The sequence below is a fragment of the Cucurbita moschata genome, unplaced genomic scaffold, assembly GCF_002738365.1.
Source record: "Cucurbita moschata cultivar Rifu unplaced genomic scaffold, Cmos_1.0 Cmo_Scf00019, whole genome shotgun sequence".
NCBI lineage: Eukaryota > Viridiplantae > Streptophyta > Magnoliopsida > Cucurbitales > Cucurbitaceae > Cucurbita > Cucurbita moschata.
In genome coordinates, this window is record NW_019268535.1 from 2,309,623 (window position 1) to 2,324,702 (window position 15,080).

Genomic DNA, 15,080 nt, shown 5'->3' on the forward strand with positions numbered 1-15,080 from the left:
TTTACTAGAATTTAAAATGAGAGTGATGAGAACTAACTATATTCATCAAGCAAGAAAAAACTGAGAATGAACTATCTAACAACGAAAAATTTTGATTTTCTAATAATTTAGAGCTCAGCCTCGGGTTACTTTGGTTAGAAATATTTAGTTCACTTCAAATAAATGGTAAGTTACTTAAGAACTATAAATCTATTTAAATCACGGTGAAGGTAAGGTTTATTCTCAAGGAATTCCTACTCGACTTTAACAATGGTAGATAATACATGTTCACCAATCGCTACTCTATTCTTATTTAGAATTGAATTCCAAGATTTTGAAACATTCAACCAAAAGAGGACATACATCATAAACCTTCGAATCAATCAATGTTTTGTCCATCTTTGTATTGTGAAACAAACTTCTTCACTATTTCACAGATCCTTTCACCTTCGGCGCGTTCTGAGTTCATCCCTTCTCCAACCATCTAATTTTCAGTCGTCACAAATATTATCAATTTTCTTACTCAATACAATTCATCTATATAATTAATTAGAGGATAATTTATATTGATTCATGTAATTAATAGGATAAATTTGATTTATTATCATACCTGAACAATTATCTTGTGAAAAATTCGATCCGTGACCGTTGACCGGTTGATATGAACGATCTCAGTTCCATTTTCTTGAAGCAGCTGAAGGATTTGTCTTAAAATCGAGTGATAATCAAATCTAGTAGTCAAAAGAAACTCCAATGAAGAACCCACTATACGAGCTTCAACTTGCACCATTGTACTTTCTTCTCCCAATCTCATTAGCTTCTCTTTCTTCTCTTTCAATTTTTCCACATTCTCTTTGAGTTGATTTATGTAATTCGTGGCGTTTTCTATCTGATCCGACAACATCGTTTCACCTTCCTGCACCCAACTCAAAATTTTCTTGGAGTTATTTCAACAAATTTTCTCATCAACCAAACACGATAAAAATAGAGTATAGGAAAAAAAAATCCTTACGCTTTTGTTTGGGACAAGAGAATGGAGCCTCGAGAAAAGGGCTTTCATTTCCTCTCCTCTATTCTTCTCTATGAGTTTTAGGTCGGATCTCGACACAGATGGATTATGGATGGAGTTGTTCGCCATCGTTGGGAGCTTGAAAATCTTCGAAAAGTTATGGCTTTGTCTCTTTTGATATATGCAAAGAAAATATGGGGAAGAATAGGAGTAATGAAACCTTGATATTAAAGAACACTTGGTAATATTTAAAAGGAAAAAAAGATCATCAAATATGATATATTATTTTGCACACGTTTTTAACGTAAATTTAGGCACGTGCATAGATCCAAAAAAATCGAGATTCGAGCACAAACATGAGGAGGAAATTATGGAAGTATAGTTTAAAGTGAATATCAATTAGGGACATCTTCATCCTTATCCTTATCCTTATTCAAATGAGGGCTTTGTTGGTGCCACCAAAGTTAGTAGTTTAGTTGTAAGTGTAATCCCAAATGGCCTATGTTGGTTGTGGGCTCATAGGATCATGATCCCAAATGGCCTATGTTGATGATATTCTTATCTCACGATTATCTTGATAAAATATAGATACGTTAATGATGGACAAACTCATAAAAGTTATTTTTGAAAGTATACTAATCTCTTATTTTATATACAAGTTTTTACCATTTTCTCTATCTTCGAAATTCTTCTAATAATGTCAAATTATTATAAAAGACACTTATTAAACTTTATGGATTAATAAGTTCAAATTTATTTTGAAATCGCGTGATGAACTCATGGGAAATGGGAACCAGTGGTTGCAAGTAAAGTTGTGGAAGAGATGGAAAGATGGGAGACATCTGAAAAATAAAGTGTAAGGGTATTTTAGTCATTTTTATAATAATGAAAAGTCGATTCACATGTGACTCAGCCTCACCATGCAACTTGTATGTAGCTCGACAACTCTAAACGTTTTTTTTTTTTTTTTATCATTTCAACTATGGTTCAACCATTTTTTAGCTAGTTCGAGGGGTTTTTAGGTGGTTTAGGCCGGTTTAATGAATTTTTTAGGCTACTTGGGTCGATATTTAAGTTGATTTTAGGATAATTTGGTGAGTGTAGTTTTACAAATGAGTTTTAAGATCCATTCTCATCTATTGGACTGTGGAAGAATTAGGTTGGATGAATTGTTTGATGCATGAATAACACTTACTATGTTGACTAAAATTATTTGCTAATGATATGGTTATGTATATGTTATAGAAAACACCATGTTATACATATATATGTTATACGATATACCATGAATATAATTATGCATATGTTATACGAGAAATCATGAATTAGAAATGTCTAAAAAAAATATGATGGAAAAACCATGATTATAAATGTGAGATTTCACGTAGGTTGGTAAGGAGAAAGAAGCATTTTTTACAAGGGCGTGGAAATTTCTCCCTAACATACACATTTTAAAACCTTAAGGTTGACCGCGATACGTAACCGACTAAAGTGGACAATAATTGCTAGCGGTGAGCTTGGACTGTTACCAATGGTATCAGAACTAGACACAGGGCGGTGTGTTAATCAGTACGCTGGGCCACACACCGGTTGGAGAGGAGAACAGTGTGAAAACCTCTCCCTAGCATACGCGTTTTAAAATCGTGAGGCTGATGATGATACATAACAAGATAAAATGACAATATCTGCGAGCAATTTCATATTTAAATGCATCATGATTTAAATTATTGGAATTCGTGTTAGTGTTTGCATTTATAAAAGCTATTATAACACTTGGGAATCAAATGTTTTACTCGTAATGAAATGCAAGAAGTTAAAAGTGGCGGAGTATCCTAGACGATGAAGCTGTGTTAAGTCCACTTCACATGGGATGTGGTAGGTGCGAGACGCCAAAGCTTTGTTTAATACGCTGGGGTTGGTGCGAGTTGAAGCACATGCTACGAGGTAGGTGTGAGTTGAAGCCCATGGTACGAGGTAGGTGCGAGTTGAAGTCACTCTATTTGATTATGATAGACGTTAGAAACAACGGACCTCGCTCTTACAGTTTTGTTTTTAATTTTCTCGAGTGGCATCGTATCAATGGAGATCACTTTGAGTATTAGCCAACTTGGGGTTACTCTTTCCAATAATTCTCAACAATTCTTCGTTCGAAGAAAGTAAATCATAGAGCCTCTCCTGAGGCCTCCTTCTCTGACGCCCTCCAACAATCTCCCCTTAATTGAGACTAGACTCCTTCTCTAGAGCCCTCCAACAAAGTACACATTTTGTTTGATATTTGAGTCACTTTAATTACACATTTGAGACTCCCAACTTTTTTGTTCGACATTTGAGAATTCTATTGACATTGATAAGTTAAAAGGCCTAAACACAACTATTTTGTGGGAAAAATTCGAGCTTTTATTAAGACCAATCGAGAAGATTACAAGAGAGTCTATAAAGGGTACTATACTACAAATTAATAGGGTGGAAGCTTAGAGTAAGGCTAGACTATTTATTTCTAAAACATATATATACCTTTATTCTTAAAATATACCCTATTGGATTAGGGATGATATTTTAACACTCCCCCATCACTAGTTCTCAGTTGTCGTACCACACTGAGCTGACAGCAAAAGCCTTCATATTTACTAGTATTCAGCTCTTTTGTAAACAAGTTTGCCACTGGGTTATTTGTATTCTTCATTCAGGATTTTCTCTCTAATAAAATGGTAGTACACCCCCACATGCTTTGTTCTAGCATGAAATATTTAATTTTCTACTAGGAAAATTGCAGATTAGTTGTACCGACTTGTGATACCAATTGTACTCTTAAAGCTACTTGGTTTGTGTTCATGTAAATTTCTAGTCCAACTCTTCGGGCAAGTAAGCATTCTTCACATTTATCTGCCATAATTTCTAATTTTTACTTGCCGCAAGTACTAGTGGGACCGATATAGTAGTGATTTTCACCACTGGACTAAGGGTTTTATCATAGTCATACTATATTGTTGAGAAAACCCTCGAACAACCATCAAGTTTTGTATCTCTCAATTGATTCATTCGGGCGAATCCTCGAGCAACTAATCGATCAAGCCTTGTATCTCTTGATTGATCCATCGGGGCGACGCTTTATTTGTATGCTTGCTTGCAAGAGATGACTAACCACTCAAGCCTTATAACTCTAGTTCCCAGATTTGATTTTGCTTCAATGCTATAATTTCTTTTTCCATCTTCTGACAATTCGAATTTTATGGAGCTTCTTCGTAGTCTTTTCAGAAGCACCCATTTAACCAAATGTGTGTAGTTTGGATGATGATCCTCTTCCCACGTAGCATACTAAGAATTTCAAGGGATTAAACAACCTACACCAACCTTACTCTAATACCATATTAGGAGAGACAAACTTATATAATACTGTCCACTTTGAGCATGAATACTCATGATTTTGCTTTTGATTTTAACAAAATGTCTCATGTCAATGGAGATCGTATTTCTTATTTATAAACTTATGAGCTTCCCCTTAATTAGTCAAATAAAAAATATGTAAATAAAGCATTTGGGATTTGAGGCGATATTCGAACGGGCATCAAACGTGAAACTTGAAGGAAATAAAGCTCGAACCTTAGCTTTAAGAGACTGATAATATTGGTTCTTAAAATCATGCAATGCTCAATCTTGAACTTGAAGAGAGTAGTTGAAGCGACAATTGGGATTTGAGGCGGGTGAGCAACAACTTGCACTTAGGGTGCACAAAGTGCAGCATGAACTTCAGGCAAAAAGTGACACCATGAACATGAGGTGTGCGACATCTTGGAGATAATAGATATTTAGGCATCAATTATAATTTATCATATTTAATATTTTATTACCGACAAATATCTAGATATTTCACTTTCGCTTACCATAGTTATTATATTTGCCCTTTTAATTTAGATAAATATTTGTATCTATTTATTATTTATTATTCTTTCTATATTCTTATAATTTATTTTATGATTATAATGAGAGAATTTCATCACCATTTAGGTGGGGTGGTTTTAGCAAATATTTGAAAGAGCGAGATGTAGACTGACAATGGAGCCTCCTAAATTGAAATTGGAGATTGAGCGATGACAAAATCTCGGGACGATGAAGATAGAGAAACAACAAAATCTCTAGGAATGGGCCACGATGAAACTCGCAACTTAGAGATGGAGCAACAATGAAGCCTACAAACTTAGGATTGAGTGACAAAGAAAATGAGACCACAAGACTTGGAAGAAGCAAAATGCCATAGTATGTTGATCGCTTATTATTTCGAGACGATCAAAAAGTAAATGTTGAATGCCAATTTTTCGTCGATGTAGAGATACTTAACCAACCATCCCACATAAATGGTGGTGAAAGTTCTTTGTTTATAATCATTCACACAGTCTTTCAAAAACTAAAAGGTAAATATTTGCTAAAACTATCCTACATAAAAGTTGGTGAAAGTTTTTTTGCTACTAAAAGGTAAATATTTGCTAAAACTATCCTACATAAAACGTTGGTGAAAGTTTTTTTTTTGCTTATAATCATTTACAAAATCAAGAGTACTAACCGTAAATAGTAATAAAAGGCTAAATATTCTTAATCATACAAAATTTAGCAACAGTAAATTTATCCTTAATCATACACAATTTTGCCTGTAAACCGTAAATATATCCTTAATCATACAAAATTTGCCTGTAAGCCGTATTGAGAGGCTAAATATCATCAACCATACAAATTTTGCTTGGAGGACAAAATTTTGCCTGTAAACAGTACCAAGAGAATTTCTGTAAACCGTACCGAGAGGCTAAATATCATCGACCATACAAAATTTTGGCTGTAATAGAGTGTAACCCTACAAAATTTTGTCTATAAAAAAAGTATCAAATATAATACATACTAAGATTTTCTTCTTCCGATAGAATACTTCCTTTCAAACAATAAACTTAATTATCAAATTTTTTATGTTGAAACGAAACACTTAATTATCAAATATTTTATGTTCAAACCAAACAAATTTGTATGGATAATTTGACCAATGTACCTCGGATTTGGTCCATTAGTGCAATTATCTCTTTCTAAAACTGGAATACTTAGAACCCGTCTGGAATGACTAAAGTCCCTAACCAGTTTGGAATATGACTTTTTTTTCAATCTTTTCAAACACAAACTTAAAATTTAGCTTTGTTGACAATGTGTCACAGGTGAAGCCGAACTAATAATGGCCATATCAAAATCAAATGGATTAACAGGTAAGGACAGAATTCCAAGCATTCAAGCCTTTGATAGTCTTCAATTCAGTCACGAGAATGCTAGAAACAAGAACAAATGAAGAACCAAAAATCTGCAAAAGTTCTCTTTTAATCTTACATTGAACCTAAAAGGAAAGAAATGCAGAGAAAGAATCATATGAATTTAGATTTGGAGGATAGAGAAGTGTGGGAATGATGAGTACCAAGCTTTTGTATCCAATGCTTTAAACCTTTCTTGTGAACTTCCCAACTTGGCTTCTGCTCTACATTCATCAATGTCCCATCTCCCCCAACTGAACTCTCAACTTGCTCTAGCACTTTCACCACCTCCCAAAACTCCGGCCGGTTCGCTGGTTGCACTGACAAACATTGCTCGATCAATCCCCGCATCACCGGAGTACACTCGCTCGGGACGACTGGTCGGATATTCTGAAACAAACAACAAGAACAGTGTTTCAGTTGTGAAGAAACAAGATGGTACAAAACAACTATTACCTTGTTAACAACTGCATAAGCTGCTTGGATTGGAGTCATATTCTCATAAGGGATTCTTCCTGCCACCAATTCCCACAGGATAAGTCCAAAGCTGTAGAGATCGACCTTCCGTCCGTAATGTTTACGTTTGATCATCTCGGGAGCCATCCATCGGTAAGTTCCGAGATCGTCGGCCAGTGTATCACAATGTGCTTCCTCACAAGCAATGCCAAAATCAGCAATCTTAAGACAAAAGTCTTGATCGATAAGAACGTTTTCGGGTTTGAGATCTCGATGAATGATGCGTTGCGAATGAATGTATTCCATTCCACGAGCAATGTCCAATGCAATGGCAATCAGTTTTTGAAGTGGTAGAGATTTGTTTTCAAGTTTGTGTAGATATGCCCTTAACGAACCTTGAGATAGATACTCTGTTATGATCCAATAACCAGGCTTTCTGCAAGCTGCTACCAACTGCAAAACAATGTGAATACAATACTTTCAATCCATAACTGATTATACAGATTCTTTCCTTTGCGACCAGAAACCGGGAACTCGGGAACTCATATCGAACGTTAAAGACAACCTAAGAACTGTAATTCAGATGAACTTGTCATGAATCAGTAGAAAGTAGTTTACCTTAATAACATTGGGATGGTGAAGACGAGATAAAAGGATTACTTCCCGACCAAACTGCTTTGTTATGCGACCTGCAAGATCGCCATTTTCGTCGTGCTTTGGTAGATTGATGACCTTAATAGCAACAACTTTGTCGAAGTAAAGTCCGTGGTAAAGGCAACTATGAGCTCCATAAGCAAATTTAAATCCAAAATACAACTTAGACAAGTCAACAGAGAATTCATCAACAGCATCAACAGCAGTGACCTTCCCTCTTTTGTGTTCAAACAATTTGGTCCAAGAACCCTCCTTCATGAACGTGGATCTCTCATTGCCTTTAAATGATGCAAGATGCCTTACAGGGCTTCTTAACTTCTCTTCCTCTGAGGAATTATGCACCTTAGCTTCTTTATTGAATACCCTTTTACCCTTCTCTTCTCTCGGCTCTCGTCTACAAGGTTGCGGAGTTGAAAATCGCTTCGAATCATTACGTGCATCCTTAAATGTGCTTAAGAGTGTAGTTTGTGAAGGTGGAGATAGAGACCTCTGCTTGTTAAGGGTAGATTTAGGATGAGAAGGAGCTGTGATAGGAAAGGAAGGCAATCTTAAGGACTCTAAACGGTAGCAAATTGTGTGGGAAAACTTGGTTCTTCTTAACCAAGAATTAGGATCTTCCTCCATGGTTTCCCAAACACTGAAAACTTAAGAAACTATTTGCTGTTCTTCTTCTTGTTCTTCTCCTCCAGCTGAGAAGAAGGCTTGAATTGATCAAAAGGGAAGTTTAGAAACAAACTAGTTTGAATCATACAGCTCTCCAAAACCCGAATTCAAGAAATCCCATGAATAATTAAGAAAACAAGAAGCAAAACAGCCACAGAAACAGAATTTCTTCGTGTTTTTAGCAGCAGAACATTGAGATGGCTAATCAAAGCCGTGAAGATCAATCAAGAACAAGATCGTTTCAACCAATAATCTCATATCCATCAGTACCAAAATCCCTTGAAACCCAATATATCCCATCAAACACCAAGAGAAAGTCCAAATCTAGGAGCTCCCAAATCGCAGTTTTCCCCCCCTTTAACCCTCCTCCTTATCTAAAAATCAACAAATTTGACCTGTTCTTCTAAACCCTAAACTTTTACCATCAAAAAGTCAAACGTTCTTAGTCTCCTCCGTCTACAAAATCCAACAGCAGAATTTCAATAAACAAACAAAGAAACGTAATAAAATAAAATAAAGGTCGCCGCTCAATCGCATTCATACTACAGATAAACCTAGTATCACATTAATCGTTGATTCACAGAAACAAGAAGAATCAATAGAAGCTGACCAGGAGATGAGCAAAAGGATGGATCCTCCGAGCAGCATTGGAGCCATATTTGAATCAAAAACAGCACAGAATCGCCGGGAAATCGGTGATTTCAGAATCGTTTGTTTCGTTTCCCTCTCCGCTTGCGGATTACAGATATTATAATTTGAAATGGGAAAGAAACGAAGAAATATAGAGAAAAAGAAGGAAGTGTGGGACGCACGCAGACGAGGAGGAGGTTGGTTCTCCGGTCATCCCGTGGAGCCTACGATTTTATTAGAAAGCGGAGCTATATTGGGAGGTGGGTCCCAGTGCGGCGCGGCAAAATGGGAGTGGGGCCCAAGGGCTAGCAAAAGTGAAGGAGAAAGTCCACGTGTCATAATCAGAGGGAATTATAAAATATCAAATCCAGCGTGGCACGTTGGTGATTGGTGGGGTACGGCCCCTACCATCTCGCCTACTCAATCAACGCTGCCAACAAGTGGGACCCAACTTGGTTTTTTTTTTTATATATTGCGTCATTATTGAATTGATACTATTATTTATTTAACCAAATTTAATTTTTAAAAATTAAATTAGTTATTCGTCGTAGAGGTGACTATAAAGGGATCAGAGATGATAATTATATTTTTCATTTTCGTCTCCAATGACTCCTTTGAATTTTTATTCCACTATCGAAATTTGAACTTTTAGAAATTATATTTAACCTTATTTATATTTTATATGAAATATTATTGAATTTATTATGAGTATCACATTTTATTTGGTTGATATTTTAGATCTTTATTTTCTTTTATCAAATAGTATTAATTTGGTTGCAATTAATTATTTAGGTCAGGTATGCTTTTGTGAGCCACTGATGGGCTTGTGTCAGAGAAGTTTTCTTCTTGGGCTGCAGTTGATACTCAAGGATGGGCCTTTTGTTTGACTTGGACATTGGGTGAAAGGCTGGATGGGTCCATACTCGCACATGTAGGCCGTGGGTAGAGAAATTAAGTACACTCTAATTATCCACTTAGAATAGCGGTAAAAAAATAGATTGCTGTGATAGGTTTCACTCATGAATTTTATGTGTTTGCATGTGCTACTTCTATTTCATGTAAAGGCACTCCTATACAGTTGATGACAGCATCGTACTTCGAGATCATGACTGGATAATTACATTTATTTTTTTAGACTTAGATTAGAATACGATGTATTTAATTTAAATGTTTATTTACTTCATTTAATATTTCGTTGTGCTATTTTAAAGATGTTTATGATAATGTTTTAACACGAAGTTTATGTCTTATAAAGAAATTCAAATGTATAGATAGGAAGAAATTTAATATTAAAAATATTTATATAATTTTTTTTTAAAAGTTGGAGGGCATTTTATTTAAGATAAAATATTATCTAAACTTTTGTGGAAGGATATTTAGAGGGATGTGAGACGGTGGACTGAAATCCGGGCACTCAAAATAATAATCCTCTACAGATGTCACATTCTTACAACAGTGGTCCTTCTCCATTTTGTTATTACTTTGAACTTCAATTTTCAAACATTGAAAATATGCAAATTAATATTGTTATTATTTGTCCCGAGAATTCAGGTGACTCGACTATATAAACTCTAAAGTTCAGTGTATTTGGCTTAGAGTAATCTCGTATTTGGTAAATTTATAATTTTTTTAGAAAACATATGGATAAAGACAAAACGTGCTTAAAAAGACAGTTGTGAGGACAATTTTCACTTTTATAAGTAATTTAAGAAAAGTATATAGTTTCTTGAAAATTCCGAGAGTAAGTACAATACATGTTGGTACGTGGGAATAGTCTAATGTCTATACAAAACATGTTTAAAATGAATTTGGTTAGTTATAAAGAATGTTCGAGACATCAAAAGTCCACCATTATTTGTTTTTTACTTCTTCTTATTGTCGGCCGTAACTTAGGGTAAAAAATACTCAAATATACCTTTATTTATTTTATTTTTTTGGTTAAAATTAATGGCAATTTTGGAGATAATTAAGGGGTATTAATAAATGACCTTTGGACTTGGTGATATTACGGAATCTGCCACGAGACTGGAAAGAAGTCAAAGTCGGGAAAACTCTGCATAGCTGTCTTTCTTATGATACCCAGCCAATTGAATACGGGATACCACTTCCACTCTCATCTCACGCGAGTGTTCTTCACATGCGGCCTTTTGCTTTTTATTTATTCTATTTAAAATAAATTAATAAAAATACTCTTATATTTTACCTACTAATAAAACTAAAAAAAATATATAAATAAATTATTTTGAAAAATTATCTTTTACTTTTAAAGAGTCTCAGGGAGACCTTTTTATTTTTTAAAATAGTTGAAAAATAGTTTTAAAATTTTCATTAATACCATTTATTTTTTTTAAAGTAAATATTGCTACGTTTTGTATATATGGATGAAATTGTTAATATCACATTTTAAATATATTATATACTTTCAAAATTAATATTAATCCTCTTAACTTTTAGAAAAAAATTAAATTTTTAAAAACGATTTATGAGATGTAAATAGACAATTTTCGTTCCTATATTGATCCTAATAATTGTTTTTGAACTTTTATTTATTTATATATATTTTAAAACAAAATACTAATAGTTTTTATTCCGAACTAAGTCAAAATTTGTATATATTATTGAAACGTTTAAAAATTTAAGGGTACCAACTAAAAAAAAATCATTCAACCGCTCAACTTAAAGAAGGTTGAAGGTAAGAAAAATGAATTCAAGAGTTACGTTCCCGGTACCTACACTTAAAAATGTAACCATTTATTTGTCCTAAATTGATAGATTCAAGCTAACTTTATCGCTCAATAGAAGATCTAGTGGGAGGAGTGGCCCCATGGTAACAATTCAAATAAAATCTATTATAAACACACTAAACTAATAAATAGTAACAAGATCCAGCTCTTACTTAGAACCTCCCCTCGAACAAAGTACGTCTCTCTGTCATTTTTACTATGCATTCGAGGCTCACAATACTTTTGTTCGATATTTGAGGATTCTATTGGCATGGCTAAGTTTAGGGGCTCGACTCTAATACCATGTTAGGAATCACGGATCTCCATAATGGTATGATATTGTCCACTTTGAGCATAAGCTTCGTGACTTTGCTTTGGGTTTCCCCAAAAGACCTCGTACTAATGTAGATAGTATTATTTGATTATAAACCCATGATCATTCCCTAAATTAGGAGACGTGGGACTTTCATCCAACAAGTAGTATTATGTTTAAAAAAATATTCATAATATTTTAAGCATAGCATTAACACCCTCGACTTTTGTAAAAACATGTTCAAAAAAGTTTTTACCATCAATCTATGAACGAAACTCGACCATCCACACAAGTTCATTAATATTTTTAAGAGGGCCGTATATTATTATTTTTTTAAAAAGTTTTTAAAGGATATTGTTCTAAACATTGAGAGATTTAAGGGGAAAGAAAAAAAAAGTGGATGCTTTGCTTAATGGTTGGTTAATTAGGGAAGGGAGCGTGTTTGGCAGGTGCGATGTTCATGATGAATCTTCAAAAATTTTCAAACTGTACAGTAAAACAAAAATGACAAATGACCAACAAAATCAATCCAACCCTCCCTCAACCCCACGCCTCTGATTCTCAACACCTTCCCCTGTTCTCTCTCTCTCTCTCTCTCTCTCTCTTCCCGTCTCTGCAACCTCTCTACTGATCACAACCCCATCAATGGAAGCCTCTTCAATTCACCAACAAAACCCTTCTCCGCCGCCTCCAAAACCCATCACTCGATCCGAATCTGTAAACCCATATCCCACTACCTTCGTCCAAGCCGATTCCTCCTCTTTCAAACAAGTAGTTCAAATGCTCACCGGATCTCCTCAAACTGCTAAGCAAGCTTCTGCTAAGCCGGTTTCCGGTGGTTCCAACGCTGATTCTGTGTCGAAAACGCACATTCCGCCTATGAAATCGTTGCCCAAAAGGCAGCAATCTGGGTTTAAGCTCTATGAGCGGAGGAACTCCTTGAATAAACTTAAAATTAACCCGTTGATTCCGGGGTTTGGTTCGAGTTGTAACTCTGGGTTTTCTCCGAGAAACCCTGAGATTCTTTCTCCTAGCATTTTGGATTTTCCGGCGCTCGCTCTTAGTCCGGTCACGCCGCTTATTCCTGACCCGTTTGATCGATCTGGGTTGGCGAATGCGAAATCGGAAGCTGAGGCGGAAGATAAAGCGATTAAAGAAAAGGGGTTTTACTTACATCCATCACCGACCACTACACCTCGAGAATCTGAGCCTCGGCTGTTGCCTCTGTTCCCATTGACATCGCCTAGAGTTCCAGGTTCTTCTTCCACTTCTTGAATTCCTCTTTTGTTCTTTTTTTTTTTTGGATTTTGATTTTATATGTTGCTGCTGAGTGATAATGTTTGTAATGATGTATTTCCCGAGAATGATAGATGATTACTGCTTCAATTGTAAAATTTGGTGTTCTGAATCTGTTCTTCTCATGAAAAAAGAATAAGAACTAGCCTCATTTTCTCCCTTGTTTGTTCCAAGAGCTGAAGATTAATGATTGTTCTATGGATTTTTCTTCAAACCCATTACAGTTTACATACAATTTCAGTTTCTATAATAGGAGGGATCTTGATTTAGTGCAAATCCTGATAAATCTTTGTTCGTAAATTTGATCTGTCTATCATTATTACTGCTCAGCTCATCTTGTAGTCAACACTCACCACTCAATAAATGTAACATAAATGCGAAGACTAATTCGGTTTTGGGTCATTTTTAAGGCAATGTTAGTGTTAGTAGAGGTGAATAAAGAAAAAGGAAGGTCTTGTGCGTGTGGAATCTTGACATTTTGTTACCTTTTGTGTTGTATCTTGTAAGCTTTTGTCGTTTCTAGCTTTCTTTCTTTCTTCCTCTTTCCCTTTTCCTTTCCCCTCCTTTCAAAGCCTGAAGTAACTTGTGATCATTTGACATGATAGGATAGAAAATTCACCCTCAAATGTTGGGAGAGAGTCCTACGTCGGCTAATTAAGGAGATGATCATGGGTTTATAAGTAAGGAATCGGGAGAGAGTCCTACATCGCCTAATTAAGGAGATGATCATGGGTTTATAAGCAAGGAATACATCTCCATTGGTAATACGACCTCCACAATAGTATGATATTGTCCACTGAGTATGAGCTCTCGTGGCTTTGCTTTTTGTTACCTCGAAAGGCCTCGTACAAATAGAGATGGTATTCCTTACTTATAAACCCATGATCATCTCCTTAATTAGCCAATGTGGGACTCCCTCCCAACCATCCTCAACAGGTTCGTGATTCCTAATAGGGACCCCATTTGAATCCGGTGAAGTTCATTAGCTGGGCAATACAAATCTTATCATCATAGTGTTGTTGGGGCAGCTGACAATGAAGGAACCCATCCCCATGGGTCAACCCAAGTGTGATGAGTTACTCTCAAGAACAGGTCATTACAACTGTTTATAAATGAGGAGTTTCCCTGTCAGATAAGGTAGTCAAATGGGGACATTGGACTTAGATGCATAGCTTTGAATTTGAACTTGGGTCCGGTGGATCATTAAATGGGTAGACTTGGTTGGGGCCCTTGAAGGCGAAGGGCATTGTGGGTGTGCTAAAGTGAAGCGATCATGGGGAAAGGTAGTGGTGCTTTTAATATCTTTTCTGGAGTCTTAACACTTACGCTGGCCTACTTGGCTTGACTCTGAACAGTCCTCTCAAAGTAAATGGGGACACGGGAAAGTGAAGGAAGGAAGGAGGGAGAGGGGTAAGGCAGAAAACATGGGTGTCTTTGTCAGTGCTGTTGGTTTGTTTGTTTCTTTGACTCGTTGTTTTTATATGTTTAGTAGTAGTTGTGGTGTTTCTTGTTGGTCTGCTTTGCTTTTGTAGACTTTTCGACACTCCCATGGTGGGGTGTCATTAATTGCAATCGCGAAAGTTGATTATTAGTCTAAGTTCACCGCTAGTAGATATTGTCTTTTTTAGATTTTTTCTTTCGGATTTTCTCTTAAAGTTTTAAAACGCGTCTTACAACCGTGAAGTTGATAGAGATGCGTACCGGGCTAAAAGCAGACAATATCTGCTAGTAGTGGATTTGAGCTGTTATAAATGGTATCAGAGTCGGTCACTAAATGGTGCGAGGTATTGGTCGGAGTAGGACTAGACGTGTTTGAAAACCATGAGGTTGACAATGACACGTAATGGGCTATATCGGACAATATTGCTGGTGGTGGGCTTGAACGGTTACAAATGGTTTCAGAGCTAGTCACTGGATGGTGCGAGGCACCGGTGGGAGTAGGGCTAGACCCTCTCCATAATAGACGCATTTTAAAACTGTGAGATTAACAGTAATACGTAACGTGACAACCGTGGACAATATGCGGTTCCTTTTTATAGTTTCTACCCTTCAACCACATCATAATTCTTTTCTTTACA

General features: G+C 35.8%; 3 protein-coding genes across 6 annotated transcripts; 1 reads left to right on the forward strand and 2 right to left on the reverse strand.

The window, feature by feature from the left end:
- Positions 1 to 227: 227 nt before the first annotated feature.
- On the reverse strand, positions 228 to 1,190 carry LOC111457231 (transcription factor bHLH162-like). The gene is made up of 3 exons (XM_023099421.1): positions 992 to 1,190; positions 590 to 895; positions 228 to 463 (listed from the first exon to the last, which is right to left on the reverse strand). Exons 1-3 carry the CDS (start codon positions 1,115 to 1,117, stop codon positions 359 to 361), a joined length of 537 nt encoding a protein of 178 aa, XP_022955189.1. The 5' UTR covers positions 1,118 to 1,190; the 3' UTR covers positions 228 to 358.
- Positions 1,191 to 6,178: 4,988 nt separating this feature from the next.
- On the reverse strand, positions 6,179 to 8,873 carry LOC111457228 (serine/threonine-protein kinase HT1-like). 2 transcript variants are annotated; one of them, XM_023099419.1, is made up of 4 exons: positions 8,651 to 8,873; positions 7,342 to 8,496; positions 6,724 to 7,176; positions 6,179 to 6,657 (listed from the first exon to the last, which is right to left on the reverse strand). In XM_023099419.1, the coding sequence occupies exons 2-4, from the start codon at positions 7,999 to 8,001 to the stop codon at positions 6,382 to 6,384; spliced, it is 1,389 nt and encodes a 462-aa protein (XP_022955187.1). In that variant the 5' UTR covers positions 8,002 to 8,496; positions 8,651 to 8,873; the 3' UTR covers positions 6,179 to 6,381. The 2 variants fall into 2 exon arrangements, with proteins under 2 accessions (XP_022955187.1, XP_022955186.1); XM_023099418.1 differs by having other exon boundaries at positions 6,179 to 7,176.
- Positions 8,874 to 12,213: 3,340 nt separating this feature from the next.
- Positions 12,214 to 14,646, forward strand: LOC111457003 (VQ motif-containing protein 4-like). 3 transcript variants are annotated; one of them, XR_002712859.1, is made up of 3 exons: positions 12,214 to 12,961; positions 13,413 to 13,504; positions 13,608 to 14,646. XR_002712859.1 is itself a non-coding variant. In XM_023099106.1 (2 exons), the coding sequence occupies exons 1-2, from the start codon at positions 12,352 to 12,354 to the stop codon at positions 13,610 to 13,612; spliced, it is 615 nt and encodes a 204-aa protein (XP_022954874.1). In that variant the 5' UTR covers positions 12,215 to 12,351; the 3' UTR covers positions 13,613 to 14,642. The 3 variants fall into 3 exon arrangements, 2 of the variants coding, with proteins under 2 accessions (XP_022954874.1, XP_022954873.1); XM_023099106.1 differs by lacking the exon at positions 13,413 to 13,504 and having other exon boundaries at positions 12,215 to 12,961; positions 13,608 to 14,642; XM_023099105.1 differs by lacking the exon at positions 13,608 to 14,646 and having other exon boundaries at positions 12,215 to 12,961; positions 13,413 to 13,600.
- The last annotated feature ends 434 nt before the right edge of the window (positions 14,647 to 15,080 follow it).